Below are 26,982 nucleotides of genomic sequence, written 5' to 3'. Positions count from 1 at the left end.
GTCTTTTATTGTTGTGTAGTAAATGTGCCCAAAAGAAAATTTATTGCCGGCGAAGCAAATATTTTAAGTGAGTCGAAGATTTTTTCGTGGAAACTATAATATTTGGTATTTTTTCGAGCGCGCGTGGAATCAAAGGAAAATATTTGAACATGGATTTTCTTTGGCAAAAATCACATTTTTCGTGAGCGCTACTAACATATCAGAGTTTTTTTTTATTATCATAAATTCAGGCAACGGATTCACGTACGTGCACCTTTTTGCAGAGTTTTACAAAATGATTCTCTCTTAGATTTAGCACATTTTACTTGTAAAGGTATTTTTACCAGCTGCAGAAGATGTCCATCGGCCTCAGACCAATAATATATAGGAGCCTGCCTCACTCGACGTTATCTCTCTGACAAAGATCAAGAATCAACGATCTATCGCGTTTCAATAAAAAAAATTCTATAGAATCGATTTTTGTGTAGTTAAATGGCATAAAAATGGTCAACAACTTCTAGTTTACTAAAAAATGTAGTTCATTTATAAGTATTTTTAAATTGTAAGTGTAATGTATATTCTGTGGATAGTTAAGTGTAAAAATTATACGTGTGTGTATTGCGAATCAAATTTATAGCAGCGTGTAGTGTAAGGACACAAATATATTTATTGGTGTTAAATATTTTCCATGTGTGTTTACCTCGTCCACCTCAAAAAATTACAGACAATTATTTTGTTAGTGAATTTAAGTGCGATACAAGTTCATATGTAATTGGTCTGAGCCATCGGCTGATGATGAAAAGAGTGAGAGTTTGAGATTGCCACGTATTTTATAAGCCCTGCAAGGTATCCACTGTTGAAGTTAAAATCTACCACGGGTTACCATGTAAGTATGAGAATGTTGAAAAAAAACTCACACACGACGGATAGGCTGTACAATGTACATACATACATTAGTCTGAAAAACATGTAGGTGGTGAACCGATCAATAAAGTATGAAATAATTTATTGTGTGGGTGAAACTAATTCATGGCAGAACACACCCACTACAATGTTATACGACCATATTATCTAGAAACTTTCACAGTGTAAATTACTGTGACTATACGTAATTTATAAATGACCACACCAGAGTTTTTCATCATGTGGGACTGAAAATTAACACAAATCATATTGTGTAATGCTCATGTACCGCTCTACCCAGCTACTCGTATTGTTGAGGTCTTTGCACTTGAAGTTGTAGAAGAGTATAGTCCAGTTAGGTAGGTCCAATTTCGAGAAAGAGATAAGACCTTTGAATCCAGCTCGCCTGGGCAGCATTCGGAAAACTTCGCGACACCTTTACATCCAAAATTACTCAATGTCTGAAGACAAAAGTCTTCGAACAGTGTGTGTTGCCGGTGATGACCTTCGGATCTAAGACCTGTTCGCTAACTATGGGTCTCTTAAGAAGGCTCAAAGTCACTCTGCTGGCGCTGAAGTAAGTTACGCTTGGAATTTCTCTACGAGATCGAATCAGAAATGAGGAGATCCGCTGAAGAACCAAGCTGACATAACTCAGCGAGTCGCAAAGCTCAAAAGGCAATGGGCATCAATGACAAGGCACATAGCTCGAACAGCCGATGTACGTTGGGGACATGCAAGAGCCTATGTTCAGCAGCTAACGTCCACCGGCTGTTAATGTTGATGATGACACAAATGTTTACAATTCGGAAAAGTTAATTATTTCTATACATTTTTTTTTTTACATTTGTTGTAACCGGAATAGTTTAACGAGTCACAAAGCTGAAGTTACAAAGGACGTGGCAAATTAAACAGCTAAACGATTAACGTTGGTGTCCCCAGGTGCTGGAATAGTGACCCCGCATTGGAAACCTTTGAAGTATCCCCCAGTAGATGGACCATTGACATCAAGTGAGTTGCTGGCTCAAAACCGAGGTGCATAACATTAAAAATTCATTCATTCATTGTTAAACTTATCCATTTATTTACTTTATTATAAGAATATAGAATAGAAGCAGGCGTTACTTTGAGGAATTTAATTCGAAATAGCGAATATGATAATAATTCTTTTGTAACATAACACTGTACTGTCAAAATCTTCCGAAGATGCTCCAGTTTCAGAGTAAAATTCTCTATGTCATATCAGGGTGACGATCTTGTATTGATTCATCGCAGATAATATAGCAAAACGAATCAATTACTCCTTAATTTAGTTTGTTTTGACCTTGTGCCAACTGCCTCGTTGATCCAGCCTGTATGGATTCGAATCACGAGGTCCTGAGTTCGAATTCTGGGTAGGTCTATATGCGATATGTTCACTGAGTTACCTTTTTCTAAGAAATTCTTAGTTAAAATTTAAAAAATTCAGTCTGGATTTGGGAAGTTGGTGGTATTATATCCCCGGAGAGCATGTTAAGCAGATCACTGTCACTATCTTCAACATTCGATAAATTTAAAATTATCACCCTACTCCACCACCCAGCTCGCCAACCCACATTGGAGCAAGGTGGGTTTAAGCTCCATATTCCCTCTCCTATAAGGAGGGGAATATGAAGCTCAAGCCTCTCAAAATAGGGTGATAATGGTGATCTCGAACCATATTAGGGAAAACTTGAACGAGGTCTTGTAAGACGAGTAATCCAGTGTTTGTACTAACAAACAAGCAACTCTTTGACACAGACGTTAAAGACATGAAGCAAACATCGAAGTGCTAAGGTAAACTCTGGGTGAGGGTAAGTATTATTTTTACCGTTGGAAATGTGGGCGAAGGGTCGGGCGGGGTCACGGTGGAACGGGGTGCTCCCAACCCCCCGTCCTGCTGCGGCGACGTCCGTGGGGGCTCTGCACAGAGACGATACGGGCGTTAGTGGTTGAGTTAGTGAGTTTAGTAGTTAGAGCTTACTAGTGAGTTGTAGGCAAACTTATCTCACGCAACGATGGATAGATAGTCAGTGACATGCCTCATTTTATGAAGGCTGATTGTCAGCCAGTGGAAGTCCGTGATAGCCCAGTGGATATGACCTGTGCCTCCGATTCCGGAGGGTGTTGGTTCGAATCCGGTCCGGGGCATGCACCTCCAACTTTTTAGTTGTGTGCATTTTAAGAAATTAAATATCACGTGTCTCAATCGGTGAAGGAAAACATCGTGAGGAAACCTGCATACCAGAGAATTACCTTAATTCTCTGCGTGTGTGAAGTCTGCCAATCCGCATTGGGCCAGCGTGGTGGACTATTGGCCTAACCCCTCTCTAAAAAAAATCTGTAGTATAGAAAAATCTATACTAATAGTATAAAGCTGAAAAGTTTGTTAGTTTGTTTGTTTGATTGAACGCGCTAACCAACCCATATTCGGCTCACTGCTGAGCTCGAGTCTCCTCTCAGAATGAGAGGGGTTAGGCCATGTCCACCACGCTAGCCCAATGCGGATTGGCAGACTTATTCATTGATTAAAATGTAAAGATAGATAAAGCCGTGTTTTAACATGGATAGTTGGAATTATTTGTATTACTTTGTATGAAAACATAAAAAACTTTTGTTTTTTTTTTTTAGTTAATAAAGTATTAGTTATGCAGTTCGGTTCCTATATGTAGTCTCTTCAACGACTTTAATTATGGGAAATATCCCTGTATATTAGCATGACGGAACATAAAGCTAGAAAATGTATTTTGTATTGGATGTACATACTATAGATGCAAAAATGCCCTGCCTACCCTGACGACTCATTACGAACCTGTACTGCTATAGGAATTTGCCACTTTGTACCCATAGTGCGTACCCTAATTAAATTCCCTGTGCACGCCACTGATTGTATATAATTCTTCTTCAAATCTTTCATTTGCCCATACAGAATTTGAAAAAGAAAATTTCATAAAACGCGCGTTGAAATCGAATTTCTCGTAGACGTTAGCAAATGCCAAGGCCAATTTAGATGTCGCGCGTAGCACCGGTATCACACTTACGAAGCGAGTAAGTAATTGTGTACCTATTCACATGAATCCAGAATGAGCTGGATTCTTTACAGTGAATTGGAATAGACTGCGATAGAAACTCAGTTTAAAAAGAATCTAGCCCTTAGCATCGAGAAACACTTCGCTAGAGAGTTTTGAAGTTCGATCTCTAACGGTGTTTTTCGAAACGTTGCCGCGAAGCCATGATTTTGCATATTATTCACTAGTAGACGCCCCGCAGTTTTACCCTAGTAGTTTCAATTCCCGTGAGAATACGGGGATTAAATATAGCCTATGACGTTCATCGATGCAGTGGCTTTCTATTGATAAAAGAATTTTCGAAATCGGTACAGTAGATCTAGAGATTACTATCTTCAACCTCACAAACTGTACCTCTTTATAATATTAGTGGGTAAAATATATAAAAATAATAAGTTTTTATACTTAAAACCTGCTACCTTCCAAAGCCTGTCTAATCTTCATAACTGGTCACCGTACTTACCAATGGTAGGAACATAATTATGTAAGTAAACAGTTGCAATATTCCTAAAATCTAGTATGTCTGGTTATAGCAGGCTCTAAATTATAGACAGCAGTGGCGTGCATAATTATATACCACCAGTAACACTAGGACTTTTCCATACCGGGATCGCGAGCGCCGCACAATTATTTCGTCTCGCGAAGGATAGAGACGAGTTCAAGAATCTGACTGCCAACCTTCGCTAGTCGGAGAGGCACCTTAAGAAGAAGAAGTAACACTAGGAGGAATCGAGCTTCGGAGGGTGTCGGAGTTCAAATACCTCGGCCATATTGTTACTGAGGATTTGAACGATGACCTTGACATGGAGAGGGAATGGAGAGCTATTGCTGTCAGATGCAATATGTTGGCTCGCATCTTCGCACGCTGTGCACGCACAAAATAACATTGTTGAAGGCGTTCTGCCAGACGTTATACACATGCAGCCTGTGGGTCAACTATACGCAGAAGACATACAATGCACTCCGAGTGCAATATAATAACGCCTTTAGAACGATGTTGGAGCTCCCGCGGTACTGTAGTGCATCAGCTATGTTTGCGTATGGAAGAACAGACAGCTTTTCTACAGTCGTACGCAAACGAATTACATCGCTGTTGAGCAGGGTAAGGGGGAGCACTAACACCTTCTTGAAGGTAGTTGTTGACAATTTCAACTGCCCCATATTGAGGCACTGGGTACACACTCATATATGTGCATCAGTAAGGCGAGGCAGATATTTAAATTAATTTTAGCTATAGTATTAGTATTAGTATTTTGTATTTCGCACTAACATAGATAATAAGCTAATAACTACTAACACTATATGGGTCAATGGCCTGAAATAAACAGATTTTATTTTATTTATTTATTTTTATAAGGTTTTTAACTAGAGTATGCACTATAAGTAAAACTTGGAAAATTCCTTGCTCAATGTATTTTGTGGTCCAAATTAGGTTTGTATTGAGTCCTTAGGGTAGGTAGTGCATTTTTACATCTACGGAGTGCACGCAATAGACAGTCCAGAATTATAGATCATATCCATACAACGTGACGATACGGTGAGTGGCTAGTGTTATATTAACATAATTTCTAAAAATAAACTTCTGTATTCGACAAATATGTGTGTGTGTCATCATTGTCATTTGCAACCCAAATTCGGCTCACTGTTTCCTCTCAGTATGAGAGTGGTTAGGCCAATAGTCCACTTCGCTGGCCCAATGCGGATTGACAGTTCACACACATAGAGAATTAAGAAAATTCTCAGGTATGCAGAATCTCGGGATGTTTTCCTTCACCGTTTGAGACACGTATTTAATTTCTTAAAATGCATATAACTGAAAAGTTGGAAGTGCATGTCCCGGACCGGATTCAAACCTATACCCTCCAAATTGAAGGCAGAGGTCATATCCACTGGGCTATCATGCTCCCTCTGTATGCCTCTGTATGTGTGTACGTACTAGTAAAACTATATTTCTCTACGCCATTTTCTCACACAATGATTCACTGTAGATGAAGTTTCCGTTCATCATCATCATTATTAGCCGATGGACGTCCACTGTTGGACATAGGCCTCTTGCATGGACTTCCAAACAAAACGGTCTCGAGCCGCCAGCATCCAGCGGCTCCCTGCAACCCGCTTGATGTCTTCGGTCCACCTAGTGGGGGGTTGACCAACACTGCGCTTTCCGGTGCTGGGTCGCTATTCCAGCACCTTAGGACCCCAACGTCCATCGGCTCTTCGAACTATGTGGCCCGCCCATTGCCACTTCAACTAGTTACTTTCTGTTATTTTATATAATATAGGTACATATATATTTTTCAGAGAAGGTTTTACGTGGCGCGGTTTTTCTTATACCATAATACACAATCAACTACATAGTATATTCTAAAGATTTTTAAGTTTTGATGCTTTTAAGATTAAGCGTGTTTAATTCAATAATGCATATAACTAAGAGAATTTGCACCGTCTCGTAGAACACCGACATGAATATTCATGTAAATGGTAAACAAGGTTTGTTGTCTAACCTGGAGAGTCAGTAATAAGTCAAATCTGGAAGAGAATAATAAAATAATGATATTTATTTCGTACCAAAACTGTACACGTAATAAGCAAAATGTTACGGAATTTTTGCTCAACATGCCTTCGTAAATCTGAAAATTTCTTTCTTCTGTAGGTTTTTTTCTTAATTTGTCCAGGTCTGGCTGGTGGGTGGCTTCGGTCGTGGCTAGTTACCACCCTACCGGCAAAGGCGTACCGTCAAGCGATTTAGCGTTCCGTATAGAAACCGAAAGGGGTGTGGATTTTCATCCTCCTCCTAACAAGTTAGCCCGCTTCCATCTTAGACTACATCATCACTTACCATCAGGTGAGATTGTAGTCAAGGGCTAACTTGTAAAGAATAAAAAAAAATAAAAAAAAGGTTAGTCCGGTTAGTTAGTTAGGTTACAAGTTAGCCCGCTTCCAGTTTAGATTGCATCATCACTTTACATCAGTTGAGATTGTAGTCAAGGGCTGACTTAACTAAAATTAAAAAACTAAAAAACACCTTCAAACTCTTTCATTTGACAGCCATATCATGGGGGTGCATTTCAAATTGCCTGTCCGCCATTTTAGACGTGCGCCATATTGGATTTAAGTCACGTGACTATTTTCGTTTTCCTGACAGCAAACAAACCCTTTAATTTGATATCCATATCATGAGGGTGAACTTCAAACAGCCAGTCCGCTACCTTGGGGAGGCCGCCATATTGGATTTGCAATGACGTTTCTTAGCTAGTCATATATTTTGATCAGAACTCAGAGCGTGTGCAAAATTTCATCCTAATCGAAGACCGGAAAGTGGGTCTAATTAAGATTCCAAGATTTTCTTACATACATTTTTTTTACATTACATTAGTTAAAAGTGAAGCTAATAAAAGCGAGTTAAAAAGGTACCATCCAAGGTATACTGATGACTGCTCTGATTAGATGAGATGGAGCAGTTGACGCAGTTGGTAATGCTGCGATTTTTATTCGTTCGATGCCACGTTCGGATAACTTTAGGATTATTTATTTTCTAAATAGATTTGGTCCTGTCTGCCTTAATGTATTAAGAGAGGGTATTTAGACATTCAACCGCTGCGGGCAGGTAGGAGGTGACATAGCTCAGAGTCGCGAAGCTGAAGTGCACCTTACAAAAAAAAACTAAATTGAAATCACTTCCTCCGTTCGGAAGCTAAAGCACCATAGACAGACACGTCAAACTTATCGTCGTCGTTATCAACCCATATACGGCTCACTGCTGAGCTCGAGTCTCCTCTCAGAAAGAGAGGGGTTATGCCTATAGTCCACCACGCTGGCCCAATGCGGATTGGCAGACTTCACACACGCAGAGAATTAAGAAATTCGCTGGCGTGCAGGTTTCCTCACGATGTTTTCCTTCACCGTTTGAGACACGTGCTATTCAATTTCTTAAAATGCACACAACTGAAAAGTTGGAGGTGCATGCCCCGGATCGGATTCGAACCCACACCCTCCGGTATTGGAGGCAGTGGTCATATCCACTGGGCTATCACGTCAAACTTATAACACCCCTCTGTTTGCGTCGGTTGTTAAAAAATTTAAAATAAGAATGATATGATACCCGTTTGCACTTTCATAGCGGTAAAAGCAACATGACGGGGTAGTTTCATAAAGACCGCGGCACTTAAAAATGTTCTCATCATCTAACATTGCGCCTAGCGGCATGCGGCGCTAAATTTATAGCTTGGCACTGTTCCAGTCAGTTCATCTACCGCATATGATCTTCCGGATGCACTCTTGACGTAACAAAAGCGGTGTTATTATCGCCAGCCATTTTGGTCTTCAGAACTAGTCCGCGGAAATTTATATTTCTCGATGAAATAGATTTTCTTGTAAAATTATAAAATTGCATTTTTCAACTACGTGGAAAGTTTAAAACATGGATTTATATTTATCTACTACTTTTAATCAAGTGATTACCACAAACCTGGGTCTATAGTCAAGTTACATGATTATCTATTATCTTTTTAAAAGCGGTAACGCTTCGAAACAAAAAAAAAATATATGGGAATTATTTATAGGGCTGTTATATTGATAACGAATATCGTCCTCATACATACATACATTTTTATCGAAGCTTTAGAGTTGTAGAACGAGAATTGATGTATAACTTAGCTACAGACCCTGCTTCGCTTCTATAATAGGTACATTAAATCTTTATCGAATCAATCTTAGTTTCATAAATGCGAATGTGAGTTTGATTGTTTGTTACGGTTTTACAGCTAAATCAATAAAACCTATTTAAAAAATTATTTCACTAATGGAAAGCTACTTTATCGGCACGTGACAAAGGCTATTCTTTTTCCCATTCGAATCACGGGGTTTCCTGTTCACTAGTACTTATACATTTATAGAAAAAGAGACACATGTTCTTCTACGCATTCATAGACTATTCATACAAATGTAAACTAAAATGTGAGATACATCTTCTTAATCGTTCTCTCTTTGCAGAGTGGTCGTGGTTGCAGCGATGAGCGACGAGTTATGTGCAATGCTCCATTTGGCGATCCAATCCAATCCACAAATGGCGATTGGCTGCGTTATGAGAACACTCCAAAATGGATGATTGTATAGCAGCCTTGACTAAATCCATCCAGCGGTTAGCGGGTGAGGGTAGAAGGGTGCTTACCATCATAACCCTACTGTTATCCTCACCAGCACGCGTCGACTGACGATAGTAACTGACAGACAATTGACTACTGTGATGCTCCCTGCTAGACCACCGACGAGGCTCTGGCGACCGATTATATGCAGATCAGCCATACACCTGATCAGACAACTCAACAGAAGAGACCGTAATGACCTTGGGTTAACAAAATGAACCTTAAAAGAAGAAGGCAACGGGAAGCCACTGCAACGATTTTATTCCCATAAGAGTTGCAAATATGGAGATACATTTTTTTTCAATTACAAGTAACTAAACACTGTGATGAGCGTCGTGATAGCCCAGTGGATGTGACCTCTGCCTCAGATTCCGGAGGGTGTGGGTTCGAATCCGGTCCGGGGTATGCACCTCCTACTTTTCAGTCCTGTGCATTTTAAGAAATTAAATATCACGTGTCTTGAACGGTGAAGGAAAACATCGTTAGGAAACCGTCATACCAGAGAATATTCTTAATTCTGTGCGTGTGTGAAGTCTGCCAATCCACATTGGGCCAGCGTGGTGGACTATTGGCCTAACCCCTCTCATTCTGACAGAGGAATCTAGTTCAGCAGTGAGCCGAATATGGGTTGATACAATGATGATAAACATACAAACACTGTAATATTTGTTACAAGTTTGACCTAGTGTTGTCCTTTCACCTACATTTAATGGTTGTAACGCATTGTCATTGTTAAAATGACATTAAAATTTCACAACTCACGTTCTAGTAATTACACCTGACTCATCGAGTCGCCCTCTAGGTACAAGTTTTAAAACATAATACAATAATATTACTATTTGTAACAAGGCCGCGAGACCTACATTGTATTACAAAATAGTATTTCAGATTTTTACAAGAGACTTTTATTATGTAGCCTCTATTAATTGATTATGAAACATAGATAAAACTCACGTGATATTAGTACGGAGTATGCCCGACTAATTTCGAACCCTTACGGGGCTCTTAGTCATGAGCTGGTTCTTGCATCGCGACACGATCCAAACTGTTTGTTTGGTAAGTTTGGATAGTGCCGCGATGCAAGAACCAGCTAAGATTTTTGTCTTCACAAGGCTACAACAACGATAAAATAAACATAAATAATTTACTTAGTGTCAACATTAAAGTTAATATTGTAAATTAAAATTAAAAAAGTGTGAACACACCCGTGAAAAGTTAGAGCCGTTTCAAACGTCCTACTAAATCGCAAATAATGTTAAAATGTACAAACTATTTAGTAAGAGCAATTAATCGTACGCCATTGCATGTTAAACGATATAATATTAACTATTCATTATTTTAATCATCAAAGCAATGTAGATGTTATCGCCACACCGCAGTATTTGACGATAAGATCCAAAATGAGGTTGAAAATTATACTGATATCTCAATCAATACTTAGTTAAAGAAATGATTTAAATTTTGTCGTGCCTAAATAATTTCGATTAAATTCGAAAAACTGATGAAACTTTTTTTTTCATAGAAAGAAAAATCAGACCTTTGTTTCTTTTTTTTATTGATTTTTAAATGTCTTTATTATATAATATATTATAACAGTGTTGTTAGACCAATAGACTTATAAATAATTCTTATTACTAACACGCTATGGTCATTTGTTTGTACAGGCTTACACAAATACCTTTATAAACATTTAGAATAATGGTAGGAAAAACAATTTGGACATAATTTACAAAGTAACAAACTATTATTAACTTGAGACATGTAAGGTACCAACCTACCTTGCAAGCACTTATGATAATACATGTATATGTTTTTTTATTGTATTCTTTAAAAGTTAACCCTTGACTACAATCCCACCTGAATCTACAACTACAATCTCAATTCTATTTGAAGTCAAAGTGTCAAATGCAAGCCCTTAGAGAGACACTTGTATCACCGAGGGTTTGGGTCTAAGAATAGAAGGGGAACGGATCATCTATCTAAGCTATCCTTTAACACTCTGACTCCCAATAGAAGGCTGGAAGTTGGAATCAATGAACTCTGTGGGTGCACGAAGTTTAGCCCTACATACGTTACAATCAAAAACCTCACATAATAATATTAGCATGGATTCGCAAAGCCAAAGATGTATCCAAACATGTAGGTACACCTAAAGACGTAAATACCAAATTAACTTATTCATTATGAAGACACACATTCGTGAATACAATTTATTAATTTGACACGCTCTGAATAATTCCACTTCCAAGTATTATAGCTACTTGACGACATGTTGATACAAAACAAGATGTCAAAGTGCCTCACATCGCTTACATGTGCCTTACATCGAAACTAGGGCATTGTACACACGAGCGCAGTCTATTTCCATGAGTGCCCCCCCCTGGGGACACAGACACGCATGCCGTGGCACGCAACAGGTGCACTATATTAAGTAGAGCTGTGTGTACATGTGACCTAATTTGTGAAGCGAAATTTAGATAAAAAAAAAATAGCGGACTCAAAAGTGATTACAAAAATAAGAAAACTAATGTCGAACAAAGGTTATGGATTGAAAACATTCGTGAGTACAACTTAATTAACAAATCAAATGATAGACAGAGAATGATTTCTTGATTGGAGTCACGCACTTGTGAACGATGTGTGTAGGGTTAAAGGTGCATTTGACAGATATCTTACACTCCCCTTTTCCACTCAAGTCACTCTGCCCGCCTATCCCAAGCAACCCATAGAGAATTACACAACAAGAGATGTGGACGGCTCAAGGCCACGAGCACGCTAAAGCCGTCCGTACCGCAAGTCTTTGTAACGCGGCGATAACAAACTTTGTTTCATTTTGGTATTCTCTACAAGGAACTAATGAATCCCAGCGGCAAGGCGAACTACAAATACTCAAAAACGGACCATATAAAAACGTCTACTGTGATAAAATAAAATAATTTTAATTATCTAATGAGATTTTTATCTCGAGGATAATTAGGAATAATAAAAAATTAATTTAAAAAGGAATTTAGTTTAGATATTTTTTTTCATTTTATCATATGTTTTACTGTTGCTCGTAACTTTATCTGCGTTAGGTTATATAGCACCATTCACAAAGCTGTTTATTTAAATTAGTTTTCTAATGAATTTTATTTAGAAAAATAAGGCTTTGAAAATTAAAGCCATGTGTGAACACAAAAAATAATTTTGGAACCCATAGTTTTTTAATTTATTAATATATTTTTAACACAGTTACACTGTGTAATGTTTTTAAAGCTTTAGATTAATATATTACGAGTATGATGATGATTCTTTTTTGTTCTTTACATCACATTCACATTTAGCCCTTGACTACGATCTCACCAGTTAATAATTGATGATGCAATCTAAGATGGAAGCGGGCTAACTTGTTAGGGGTAGGATGAAATCCACACCCCTTTCGGTTTCCACATGACATGGTATTGAAATGCTAAATCATACGTCTTTGCCGGCACGTGATAACTAGCCACGGCTAAAGCCTCCCACAGCCAGACCTGGACCAATTAAAAAAACCTCAATCGAACCCAGGACCTTCTTCTTGATTATGATGATTAATACAATTTCAATGTCATCTACCTGAATTCGATGACCTACCAAACATTTGATAACAAAAAACTACTTTGTGAGTTTATTCAGTAGGGTCGGCGGTATGTTCCCATCTTAAATTGTTAAAGTACCAAACATTCGTGAAAAGTTTTTATTGAGTCCTCTGTCGGAACATTCTTGTAAACGAACTTCCAAGAATGATTAATGCGTTGGCGAAATACGTTTTCATATCTTGAGACTGTGAAATGGAACGGAAAACGTACGGGCGCAGAGTGAGGGGTAATAATGGAACTGAATACTGAAGTTTTGATGACGAGTTTTAGCTTTTAATACGCTGGGTGCTAATGTGGGAACGTATGTTATAAAACTGGTAAATTATAAACTTATTTATATTTAATTAACTGCCTCATTGGTGCCGTGGTTAGTCTAGTTCAGCGACGGACAACGAGGTCCAGCCCCTGCTGCTGCTGTTGGCCTATTCACTATTTTGGTCTTTAATTATCAACCTACTACCTGACGCCGCGTGGTTTCACGTATAGCCTATAGCCTTCCTTGATAAATGGGCTATCTAACACTGAAAGAATTTTTCAAATTGGACCAGTAGTTCCTGAGATTAGCGCGTTCAACCAAACAAACTCTTCAGCTCTATAATATTAGTATAGATTAAAATAAACAACTAATCAATTGAGACAAATGTCATCTACATATTGTATGATAAAATTCAATATTCATTTATTTCAATTAGGCTTAGTTTACCAGCACTTTTGAAAAGTCAAGTTATGTCATATTTTATTTGAATCTAATGGTAATTGCAATATCCACCAGTAGACACCGCATGACACTTGTTTTATAGAGTCTAAATTTCGTAAGTATAGTATGTCAACTAGCTTATGTCAAATATAGTGAATCAGCCTGCTGGTCTATTAGGAAATAGCATCACAACACATTGTGTTTGTATGTTATCCATAAATGACGCGGGATGTCATTTCCAGTACAGTTGTTCTGCTTTCGGAAGTCATTTACACTTTGAATGGTACGTTACACAAAGCACATGGCTATGTGCCACGAATGTCTTGTATATTTAATAATCTCACTCATTCCAAAAATGAAACCACATGTGGCCTCAGGCGTTCCAGAAATGTTAGCCAGTTTTGAGACATTTACATAGCTTCCAAGCTGACTAGAGAGTTGTCGCTTTAAGTTAGAGAGTTTAATTTGGGAATTCAATATGAAGATTGCTTTTCTCAAAGTAAACGGATTCATGCTGAGTTCACAAGTATTCTGCGCAATGAGCGAGAAGCATAAAGCAAAAAATAATCTTAGTTTAGGAAAAATGGAATATCATACGGACCTTAGTGGGCATAGTTTACAGAAAGTCGAATACCACGCTAAACTTTGACGGCCTCCGTGGCGCAGTGGTTTGCGCGATGGATTTACAAGACGGAGGTCCTGGGTTCCATCCTCGGCTGGGACGATTGAGGTTTTCTTAATTGGCCCAGATGTGGCTGGTGGAAGGCTTCAGCCGTGGCTAGTTACCACCCGAATTAAAAAAATTCTCTGCTATGCAGGTTTCCTCACGATGTTTTTCCTTCACCGTTTGAAACAAGTGATATTTAATTTCTTATAATGCATAAAACTGAAAAGTTGGACGTCCATGCTCCGGGCCGTATTCGAATCTATGCCCTCCAAATCGAAAGTAGAAGTAATATCCACAAGGCTATCAAAGTTCATATGTAATTTAAGTAAAGTCTATTAATACGAAGCTAGGCTCTGAAATAAACCTTTTCACCTCTCAGTTCTAAAAAGGTACATGAGAATTTTCCCATAAAAAAAGATAACTACGCGTATGACACGTCTTGTATTACACCTCTGTACCTAAGAGAGCTCTTCAAGCTGTCCAGGCCATTAAAAACCTCAAGAGGGATATAATGGCCTGGGTCGGGCTATGAAATATTGAGATTTTCTTTCATCCAGGAAATTCTAAGAAAATCTCAGACCGTAGTTTCAATGTTAAGCAATGTTAAGCCCAAGTGCCTCAAAGAGCATATTAAAGCTGTCAATTTAATCAAATTTATTAAAAGTTACTAAATGATGTATTAAAATTGAAAGCCCACAAAGATCTTTATTATACGAGTAAGTATCCACTCGTATTTTTCACACGCACACTTTACTCTTTCCTTTTTTTTTTTGACGCCTTCCGTGGCGCAGTGGTATGCGCGGTGGATTTACAAGACTGAGGTCCTGGGTTCGATCCCCAGCTGGGCAGAATGAAATTTTGTTAATTTGTCCAGATCTGGCTGGTGGGAGGCTTCGGCCGTGGCTAGTTACCACCCTACCGGCAAAGACGTCCCGCAAGCGATTCAGCGTTCCGGTACGACGCCGTGTAGAAACCGAAAGGGGTGTCGATTTTCATCCTCCTCCTAACAAGTTAGCCCGCTTCCATCTTAGACTGCATCATCACTTACCATCAGGTGAGATTGTAGTCAAGGGCTAACTTGTAAAGAATAAAAAAAAAACTCTTTCCTTAGTATTTTGACCGTAAAACAGCTATACATTCTAGAGACAGAAAAAAATAAGCTTAGTTTAGATGTGTCAACGCATGTAGCGTCCCACATTAGAGTCAAATTTCCCAGGGAACCAGCGTTAATCCATCACGTCTTTTGCCATCATCCCGACTTACTACTGACGGCTCGATTAGCGCAGGAATCATTAAATTATTAAGAGTTGAATTCTAACATACAAACAATATAATAACTTACAACCTCAGACATTACAACAATATTTATTCAATAAGGAAACTCACCCCACAGATTCAGAGAACCTTATGCTAATACTCGAACCGCAGAAATTTGGGGGACCTGCCGATACCCAAATTGAATAGTGCTGAATAGTAAACAATGGCGCAGGTAAGGAATACGTTATGAAATCAGCTTAAATAGAATCGATATTCGCTGACTGAACAAATAAAACATAAGTTCCAATATTTGTTACAGATTTCTTATGTTTTAGGATTTTTTTTATTGAAATAAATGATGGACTTAGCATTTGACCCACCTGATTGTAGATGGAAACCCTAAAAACAGAGTAACTTATCAACACAACACAAAGTGTACAAGGGAATCAAACCTTCCAAAAACGAATAAATGTACATAATAAACACTAGCAGAAATCTATGTAATCTTTTAACCCCTATTTCACCCCATTCTATTTATATTATACATAACTAGCGGACGCCCGGGACTTCGTTCGCGTGGAATCCTTTTTTTTACAAATCCCACGGAAAGCATGGACTTTTCTGGGATGAGAAGTAGTCTGTGTGTTAATCTAGAGTGAAATCTATTTCCATTCCAAATTTCAGCCAAATCGCTTCAGTAGCCGCAGTGTAAAGAAGGAACAAACATATACACTTACACACTAACTTTTTTATATTAGTGTGATATTCATAGTCTCCCGTAGATATTCCCGTAGTCTCAAATTATGCTGAGTTTCATTTGAATTCATTCAGTAGTTTCAGCGTGATGCCGCGATAAACAAAATTACGGACAGACAGACGGACATACAAAAAATTAAAAAAATATATATATACTTTTGGTTAAAGTACCGATTGTTTATTGCTCTCCAACTAAAATTTTCAAAATATCTTTAATTTTTTACAAATTTATCTGTACACATTTTTGTACAGAATTTGACCGGTAACGGTTTTACTTTTTATGAATAAATATATAGATGTCTTGTTGATCAAGAATCATAAAATTTTCAAGAAATCATAAAAATTATAGATAATTAGGATTAAATTTTTTTTAGAATCTTTGTGTAAAACCTATAATTATAAGAATCCTTTCGACATCTTTCCCTTGAATATTGATAAGGATTTTTCTAAGCTACCTTTCAAAATATAATAAGTAAAAAAATAGTTGAGATTTCTAAATTAAGTAAGTAAAATAAGTAAAAGACATCATAACGAGTACTAAATTTTATTTATTGAGAAAGAACATAAGATGTTAAGTGGAACAAAGTTTATCACTTTAGAATAGAGATCGGTGTGGAGCTGAATTAGCACCATTACCTACAACCCACGGACCTCTAAATCCAATTACAAGACACTCTCTAATTCTCTAATACTAATTGGAATACGTACACTACATTTCGTAAGAGACACAAAAGATTTAGTTCTCTTATTGTCCTCCTTTAGGAAACTAAATCTCGAGAATAAAATAGATTATTCCGTTTGTTACGTTAAGTAAGAAACATTTATTTGATTACATCTTAATGTTTTACTTGATTAAATCTTCAATGGGTAATCTATTTTTACAACCACACTAATAAGAAACAATCGGACATATTAATTTAATTTCACTTCTAAAACTGAGATAAAAAATCGTCATCGTCAGGCTATTTTTAATGGCCCTCAGCTGGTTCACATAGACTGAAGAGCCGATGGACGTTAGGGTCTCAAGGTGCGATAGCGACCCCAATAGTAAGTGTCGACGGCCCGACGACATCAACCGGGTTACAGGATGCTGGCGTCTAGAGTCAGTGGTGTTTGAATGTCCACACAAGAGGCCTATGTCAAGAAGGGGACGTCCATCAAGCTGTCAATGATGATTATAATGATAATTCTCTCCTTTAAGGTGAGATAGCTGTCTCTCTGAAGCTTAGGCTTATCAAGTACCAATGCTGATTATGGGGCTTGGAGTCGTTGGACTCTGTAACAATCATTATTATATTGAGAGCCCGTGATTGTCCGACATACGTCATTATACAGGGTGTTGCGGAGATTTCCCATTACTTCAAGGTGTTGACAATTCCACTTATAGGAGCCGAACTGCATAAGAATTTTTTTTTAACTAAAAAAAACCTTTTTATGTTTCATAGCTCAGTGGATATTACTTCTGCCTTCGTTTCGGAGGATGTAGTTCGAATGAGGTCCGGGGCATGCAACTTCAACGTTTCAGTTATGTGCATTTTAAGAAATTAAATATCAGTTGTGTCAAACGGTGAAGGAAAAACGTCGTGAGGAAACCTGTATACCTGAAGTCTGCCAATCCGCATTGGGCCAGCGTTGTGGACTAAGGCCTAACCCCATTCTAAGAGGAGACTCGTGCTCAACAGTGCGCCGAATATGGGTTGTTAATGATGATTGACGAATATTGCATTAAATATTGTCAAGTTTGAGTATATACTAGTTTAGACTCGTTAGGCAAAAACTAAGTTTTTATTGAATTTTTAGTATTGAACTTCGTGATATATTTGAAGATAACTCGATAATGACTTGTAGATACTCTACGTGTAAACCTTGTTCGTAAATAACTTCAGCAAAATATTGAAGCTTTCGCAAAACTTCTACCTCGTGTTAGAAGTACGAATAAAACTTTATCTGTAAAATGTAAGTTGAATAGTACTTAAATATACAAATTGAAAAGTCGTAAGATTAACATATTTTTTTTTGTCGGGTTTTAAATAAAAATACTTACATATTTATCATTATCGGTCTATTTCAACCGCTCACTAAAGATAGAACCTTTCTACCTATGTCTGGTGGGCCGTGGCTAGTTCCCATCTAACCGGCAAAGACGTACCGCTAAGCGATTTAGCATTCCGGTACGATGTCGTGTAGAAACCGAAAGGGATGTGGATTTTCATTCGACTCCGAATATGTTAGCCCGCTTCCATTTTAGATTGCATCACCGCTTACCATCAGATGAGATTGTGGTCAAGGGCTAACTTGTGAAGAAAAGAAAAGAACCTCTCTTCCTATAGGAAAGGGATATGGATGGATAAGGGACCTATGTAGCGTAGCCCTATCCACCAGACTGCTATACTGCGAGAACTGTCTCATTGGACCATTAGTAGCTGGTCGGCGGTGTAGGTACGACCCCGTGCCTCGGAGGCCGTCGGTTCTGCCCCTGATGTTTCACCGGTCGTATCGAGTGAGGAAAAAGATCAATCTCCTGATTAATCTCACCATGAGATTGGCCGTGGCCAAAAAAGAAAAAAGCAATTCGGACAGGAGCATATAATGCGAGATTGGTTTAGAGTGATATTGTTTGACTCTTTTAACGATTACTTTATCAGATTGTAATGATAATGATCGAGACTGTCTACTTAATGTACTCTTCAAGGCACGTGTGTGTAACAACATCAACTTCCCAACTAAACGCTGAGAATTTCTCAGAAGAAGCCAGGCTATGAATTATTAAGCATTTCTTTCTTCCAAATTCAAATACGCGGTCCTTATTACTTGAACGAGGAACCTCGTACATATTTTAACGTAACAAACACAGATTAAAGAATTATAGGCAGATAGAACGGAACACGACGGTGTCGTAGCCGCTCCAGATACAAAATTCAAAAACGAATACATTCTCAAGTCAATACGACACGAAGCGTCGCATCAGTAATTTTCAATATTATTCAGAAATATGGCGCCTTATGTATTTATTTTTTTTTTAAACTGTTTACAAAAACTAAAGAAATAAGATGGATTATTTTTTAATTGGTAATTAATGATAATTATTTATATTTACGTCATTGTTGTTAGTGTTAAATTTTGAAATACAAAGTATGCAAAAGTAAGCGGATATCAAGAAGACGCGTGACGTTTGCTTTTCCATGGTTTTCACCGGTTTCACCACGCTGCTTGTAAAGACTCATTCTGGATCATCTTTATTCTGTGTTAACAAATTATTATACGCCCAGCAAGTTATATAATTCCATTTCAAAAACATCTTGTATTGTATTAGTTGTTTTGTTCAAACATAACTTTTTCAAGTTCTTTTGAAAACATGAATTCTTAGATTTAGCAGCTGGGATTAGGCGTTAGTCGCTTAACTAACAGGGGATATGCTAACAAAGTTATCTGAGACAGACCGAACTAAAACTCTTCTATTCCTATTTTCTATTCAATTTAAACAAACGTCTGTTTGTTTTAATTGAATAGAAAATAGGAATAGAAGAGGCTCTAAAACTGTCGGGAAACTACACTGTCCCTGAATTGATCTAGGCTATATTTTATACCCGTATTTAGATGGAAACGCGAACTACGCGTGAAACCGCGTGGCATCTGCTAGTTCATTTCCAAACAGTGAAATACACTGAAACACTCGTTTGGCAATAGGCGTCCACAGATCCGCATCAAATGGATTTTTATATTTTACGGTAGATAAAATCCGTTCAATGCGATCCGTACAATGCGGATCAGTGAACGCGCTTGTATGACATTCTATACAAAGAATACTAAAATCCGTTTGAAGCGATGCCTCCGATACGTACGATGCAGATCAGTGGACGCTTGCGTTTGACCGACATTCAAAAGCATCGACGTCAATTAAAAATGCACATCTGATGAGTAAAGCTCATGCAGCGCTAAACTTCATGTTGGCGTGGTTCCAGATAGTTCATCCACCGCACATAATCTTCCGCATACACTCGCGATGTGAAACGAGAGTGGTCTTGCTCTCATTGTGATCCCCTACTTAACTAATGGCGGTTCCGTGTATCATGAATTTTTTCGGTTATTTTTTTTTTTTAATTTCAAATATACTCCTAGTTATGAGTGAAGATATAGCTTTTACTTTTACTCGCTATGTATATTATTTTATTTTATTTTTTATATTTTTTTATAAAATATATTTATTTATTTACATCTATACTAATATTATAAAGCTGAAGAGTTTGTTTGTTTGATTGATCGCACTAATCTCAGGAACTACTGGTCCGATTTGAAAAATTCTTTTAGTGTTCGATAGCCCATATATGGAGGAAGGCTATATACGGAGACGGGAACCACGCGGGAGAAACCGCGCGGCGTCAGCTAGTCTTTTATAATATGACCAATATTCCAATTCCCTCCAATTAGTCGGGAAAGACTGTGCTAGAGTGGGTACGACAATAGACCAACGGGGCGGGGATCAGCCACAATATCCTACAAATTGCGTGGTACATTATGTATCTGACGCTCAGAAATTTTTCACCTGGTAATCCAATTAGCTACCAAAATCAAGAATTTTTGTGAATATGAGCGTTGAACGTTCGTTGAGCTTCTCATCAAGATGAAGCTACTCACAGAAAATTAACTTGATATCAATTGTATAAATGCTCCACGGATCCTGAGCTAGTATTAAGACAGACTAGTCTTTAAGCCCATGGGGCTCACAAGAAGGCTCAGAGCCACACAGCGGGCGATGGAACGAGCTATGTTAGAAGTATCTATCCGTGATCGAATCAGAAATGAGGAAATCCGCAGAAGAACCAAAGTCACCGACATAGCTCAATGAGTTGCGAAGCTGAAGTGGCAATGGGTGGGGCACATAGTTCGAAGAGCCGATGGACGTTGAGGTCCCAAAGTGCTGGAATGGCGTTCCCGCACTATCAAGCGCAGTGTTGGTCGACCCCCCACCAGGTGGACAGACGACATCAAGCGAGTCGCAGCGATTCGCTGGATGCAGGTGGCTCAGTATCGTGATATTTGGAAGTCTCTACATATGTCCTGCAGTGGATGTCCATCGGCTGATATGATATATGATGATGATGATGATAAGACTTTGAGCATATCCAATAACATTAACTGTTATTCGTCAATGCAGAGCATAGTGAATCCCTAACTTTAGTTATACAAAACAAATGATAAAGAATTTAACTCCTGTGTCAGTTGGTCGAAAATGTAATTTCACGTCAGGCTGATGGATTTTATTTTACCTGAAAGCAATTTCCAGGCAAAGAGCTTTCAATATCGTGTTGCGCTTTTAGCGCCATAGCGCCACTTGCTTTAAAATTCTTTTAGCAGTATGGTGGCATGCATCATAGAGACAAAATATGGGTCACAAAAATCTTTCGTGCAAAGGCCACGAGTGTATTTTCCGATTGCTGATGGATTGTATGTTTGTACATTTTTTAAAAAGGAAATGCGACTGTAATACCACACATAAATAATTATTATTTGAAGGATAATAACGTAAGTTAATAGCCCTAACATTAGAAATGAACATAATTTTGTCGTATATACTGATTATATAATAAACAATTAATTTAATTTTTTATTTATTGAGAAATACGTCACGGAATGGTGGCAAGAATATTAGCTGCATTTCCGTGCTGAAAAGCTGATCCTTTGCGCAAAAAATGAGACAGTCCTTATGGCATCAGACGAGGCAACAAGCGCAGTGAAATAACTCGAAGAATCAACTATATTTAAGCATAAGTTAGTATTTATATTTAATGATGCTTTTTATTAAACAAAAAATGCCCGATGAAATATTTCCGGCATATTTCTCGATGATTAGAAAGTTTTGTTGGATGTACGCTCAAAGAATATAAATACAAAATGTATATTTTTTTTTGTTATTAAAATTACAATAAGTATTTGCAATTACCTGTTATTAGTATCACTAAAAAATAATGTTTTGTAGAAAATAGTAGTCTAAGACAGAAATGACGTCAGGTGGCGTAACTTGTCTCCGTAAAGAGTGGGGAGTTAGAGAGGGGTAGTGATCGGTTGGCAGGAACGAGTAGCGATGTAAGGCGCTCGTCGCACGGTCGGTTTCAGTATGCTTGTGGCGTTCGAGCCGTCCACATCTTGTTTATCATTGTTGTGTAATTCTTTACGGGTTACTTGGGATAGGCGGGGAGAGTGACTTGAGTCTAAAAGGGGACTGTCAAAGATGTTTTTAACCCTAGACACAACGATCACAAGTTCGTGACTCCACTCAAGGTTCATTTTCTGTCATTCTAGGGTCTTATGTTGGGTACAGTTTGATTTGTTTTTGTAATCTACTTCTGAGTCTGCTAAAGAGTATAATATTCACATAGTATAAAACAATATCGCTTGCCGCCGTCTGTGCGCTTTGATCTTTTATAGTATGAAGATTTTGATGCGGTTCTCATCTATACTAATATTATAAAGCTGAAACGTTTAATTGTTTGTTTGATTGAACGCGCTAATCTTAGGAACTACTGGTTTGATTTGAAAAATTATTTCAGTGTTAGATAGCCCATTTATCGAGGCAGACTATAGGCTATATATTATTCCCATATTCCTACGGGAACGGGAACCACGCGGGTGAAACCGCGCGGCGTCAGCTAGTCATTAGATAGATACCTATACGTGTAGCCCAACATAGTTTTAGTTTTTTAGTAGTCTGTCATTTTATTTTTATTCTCATCGGGGTTAAGAAGTAGGGTTTACATGAGTTACAAGTTAAACAGACTAGGGAATAAAAGATACACTGTATTATAAACACAGACCGAGTACAGAGTATCTCCCGAGTGCGATTGGAGTGCTATGACCGACATCTAAAATTGGCCTCGACATTAACGAGCTATGTCGGCTTGAGAACACGATTCTACGCCACGTTTCGGCTGTTTTACCACGTCTCAGCAAAATGTGAAATATTTTATATTTTCATTATTCCAAGAAGAGATAATGAACAAAACTTTTTCGTATATTCAAAACTGCCTCGTTGGTACAGTGGTTAGATATATACAGAAGTGTACACAAGGAGTTTAACTAGGGTACGCACATTATGTATAATTTGGTTGCAAATTCCAAAATTTCTTCTCTAAGTCAGGTTCGTAATAACTCCTCAGGGTAGGCAGTGCATTTTTACATCTATGGAGTGCACGCCACTGGCTAAGTATACTATCATATGTTATCGCCGCGTTTGCCGCTTTTAAATTTACATGTTGTTAATAAATAGTGTAGGAAATAGTAGTCTGTGACAGTGACGTCGCTCGATCTAGTGGCTTCAGTGTGCTCGTGGCGTTCGAGCCGTCCACATCTCTTGTTGTGTAATTCTTTATGGGTTACTTGGGATAGGTGGAGAGAGTGACTTGAGTGGAAAAGGGGAGTGTTTGATATCAGTCAAAGGTACCTTTAACCCTACACACATCGTTCACAAGTACGTGACTCCACTCAAGGTCATTCTCTGCCATTCTAGAGTCTTATTTTGGTTACAGTTTGATTTGTTAATTAAGTTGTCCTGACAAGTGTTGTGAATCATAACCTTTGTTCGACATTAGTTTTCTTATATTTGTAATCACTTTTGAGTCCTATAATACATATTATTATCATATGATTCGAGTCTTTTCAGAATAAAATGATTGAAGTTAGTTATTTCTTCCTAGATACTCTTAGTTAAATACTGGTGCAGAGTACTTATATTTCGGTTTTTATACGTAAGTTCAGCTTGATTGAGATTTTTACCATTGCTTTCATATTTCATTCAGCAATGAAATTCTTGAGCCATACATTTTTGCATGCAAACTGTACACGAGGTTGCTTAAGTACACAGCAAGTCTTATATTCTAACTACGTTACAATACAGTTAGATGTAGTTCGTAAATGCTTTTAGAAACAATATTTTAAATTATACTTTCAGAAACGGAATAACTTGTTAAACATTAAGCGATGTGTTAATATTTTTTAAATAATTATATTGACTCGAGATTGCTACGAGTATGTACCTATTTGTATAACTGTATACAGAAAATTTTGCCTGGAAGTAAAACACATTCTTAAGTTTGTAGTAATTTTACTACCTGTACGTGACTTTTAAAAGTGCTTATAAGCCAAGTATTTCCTGAAAACAAGCAACAATTTTATCACCTTGGTGATAATAGAGATTACTGTCGAGAAAGAAACTTGCTTGCATTTGAAAACCTCTCATGTAATGTAATACAAAATAAAACAAAATTCCCACACATTTTTTTTTTAATTTTCGAAGCATTTCCAATTTTAGAAAGAGATCCGACGTGCCACATAGCTACAGGTCCTTGTATCTTATTTCAAACAAACGTATCTTAATTTGAGAGTAGTACAAAAAAAAGATTAGAAACAAAATACAGAAAAATGTCAAGCCAATTTGCAAAATTTGCTACTTTCTGATTAAAATAGAGTCAGTTTAGGCTTGCGTTAAATTAATCGCACACTTCGCCCGCTTTAGGTTATAGATTAGCATATTTTATTATTCATTATTCTGTTTCAGAGCCGTTCACGTGGAAATTGGGATAACCGCACGAGTGACGCTGATTACAAATTTGCGTCAAAAATAGTTTATCATAATGTAATGCTTAATTGATTAAAGTGCAAACAATTCAGGGCTTTACTTCGACATTATCCGCATATTTTAACTGCCCATGTCGGTTCTCCTAGTACGAAAGTGGATATGGAGCTTTGATTGAAAATTAAACTAGATTGAAAAATATTTTTTCATATTTTTTTGAGACGAAACTTTTAGTTTTTAAATATGTTTTTGACAATATTGGACAAAACGTCTGACGGTCATAATAGTCTATATTTCAACTGTTTCATGACGTCACTATAACAAATCCCTTACAAACGGAGTGTTTGACAAAAACATTGGATAACAATTAGTTTGACGTTTACAATTTCGTAACATTGTGACGTCACAAAATGGACGACAGCATTTTAGACGTTTGGAAAATTTGAAAAAGTACATGATTTTTAAATTCAGTTTTAAAAGAAATCCTTGACTTTTATTAATTAATATCGATATATTTCGACCCCTTATTCCATGTACAGTGTGAATTTAATATTTTTTTTATTAAATTTGATAGTCAACTACCCTATTGAAAAATGCATCATTATCAACCTATATTCGGCTCACTGCTGAGCTCTAGTCTCCTGTCCAGGGTTAGGCTAATAATCCGCCACGCTGGCCCAATGCGGATGTGCAGATTTCACACACACAGAGAATTAAGAAAATTCTCTGGTATGCAGGTTTCCTCACGATATTTTCCTTCACCGTTTGAGACACGTGATATTTAATTTCTTAAAATGCACACAACTGAAAAGTTGAAGATGCATGCATGGGTACGGTGACATTCGCCTGTATAACGTTCATAATACACACTACTATCATGAATCGCGGCAAACTTTCAAGAGATTGACATTTTGACTTTGAATAAGACTAACTCTTAAACTAAACCACATATTTTATAGTGGTCTATAGGAAAAGCGTATATTTGTATTTATTAAGTTAGATTATATTAGCAGAAGTTCACAAATGCAAGCATTTTTTTCTTTCTATACCTACTTTCTATACCTACTATTAGAGAGAAAGATAACTCTATGTGTTATCTTTCTCTCTAGCTAACTAGAACGAGATATAATCATCATCATCGTGCTCAATAGTGAGCTGAATATGATTTGTTAATGACAGGGTTAGGCCTTAGTCCACCACACTGGCCCAATGCGGATTAGCAGACTTCATATACGAAGATAATTAAGAACATTCTCATGTAAGAATGCAGGTTTCCTCACGATGATAATCCTCCACCATTTGAACATGAAAAGTTGGAGCAGCATGCCCCGTACTTCAAATCTACACCCTCCGAATCAAAGACAGAGGTTATATCCACTGGGCTATCACGTTTCTCTTAAATAATAAAAGAGAGAGATATAATCGCTAGAATAAAAAACGTCTCTTGCATTTTCAATCGTAATAACTTAGCCTATAAGAAGTGAACTTCAAAAACTGACTTAACAAAAAAATGGCTTTTACAGAATCAAAGGTCGTCCCTGAAAGAGTATAAAGGGGCATGTCACCGCAACGTTTCATCAATGCCGGCCGTCTAGATAGCTCGGCCACGTGAGCTAATGTCCCCCTTGCATGTCACCACTCACCACAGCCATTGTACGCTTGTATGCGACACGCGAAACAAAAGCGAAAGCGAATACACAAATACTCGAATACATGGTAGGGAGCCCAAAGATAAACCGCTAAAGCTAGCAGGGGAGCCCATGATGGTAAAATGATGATATACTCGAGCGTTTCGAATCTATTTGCTGGAGAAATCTTTAAAACAGTTTTTTTGTTATTGATTATTATTATCATCACTGAATAAAAAAACGCGCTTGTGGTTTGAGCAAAGACACAAGAGATATATCTTGCAACTTCCTCCTCCATTAGTTACACAGTACACACAAATCGTCAGAATTTCTAAATGCATAACTTGTTAGCTATAAACTAACCAACCTTACCCTTATTTGGCATGCTGGTTGAATGTATCTAAAGTTGGTTTTCTTTTGGTCGCTCTAAAGGATCACTCATCAACATTAAAGGCGAATCATATTAGTCGTAATTTTTTATATTTTATAATAAGTGAGCCCTTGACAGGTACTAACATGTAAGGTATCGTTTCTTATGTTCATCTGCCGTGCTTAAGTAAATCCAAAAATCCTCTCCCCGGCTCTCTTACTAACTCGGATACAAGAATACTCGAATGCCCAGTGGATAGCGTATGTCGGCACGGCTGTGGCATTGACATGCCTCTAACAATTACAGGGA

General features: G+C 37.7%; 1 protein-coding gene across 4 annotated transcripts in view; it reads right to left on the bottom strand.

Moving 5' to 3' along the window:
* Positions 1–26,982, bottom strand: part of LOC112048880 (fibronectin type III domain-containing protein 5) — a 167,157-nt gene that overhangs the window by 41,048 nt on the left and 99,127 nt on the right. For all 4 annotated transcript variants that reach the window (XM_024086566.2, XM_052885410.1, XM_024086565.2 and 1 more), the window contains exon 5: positions 2,732–2,823. In XM_024086566.2, the coding sequence (XP_023942334.1) occupies positions 2,732–2,823 (92 nt within the window). The remainder of the gene's footprint in view (positions 1–2,731; positions 2,824–26,982) is intronic.

This window comes from Bicyclus anynana, chromosome 14, assembly GCF_947172395.1.
Source record: "Bicyclus anynana chromosome 14, ilBicAnyn1.1, whole genome shotgun sequence".
Lineage (NCBI taxonomy): Eukaryota > Metazoa > Arthropoda > Insecta > Lepidoptera > Nymphalidae > Bicyclus > Bicyclus anynana.
This window is presented reverse-complemented; position numbering and strand designations above follow the sequence as displayed.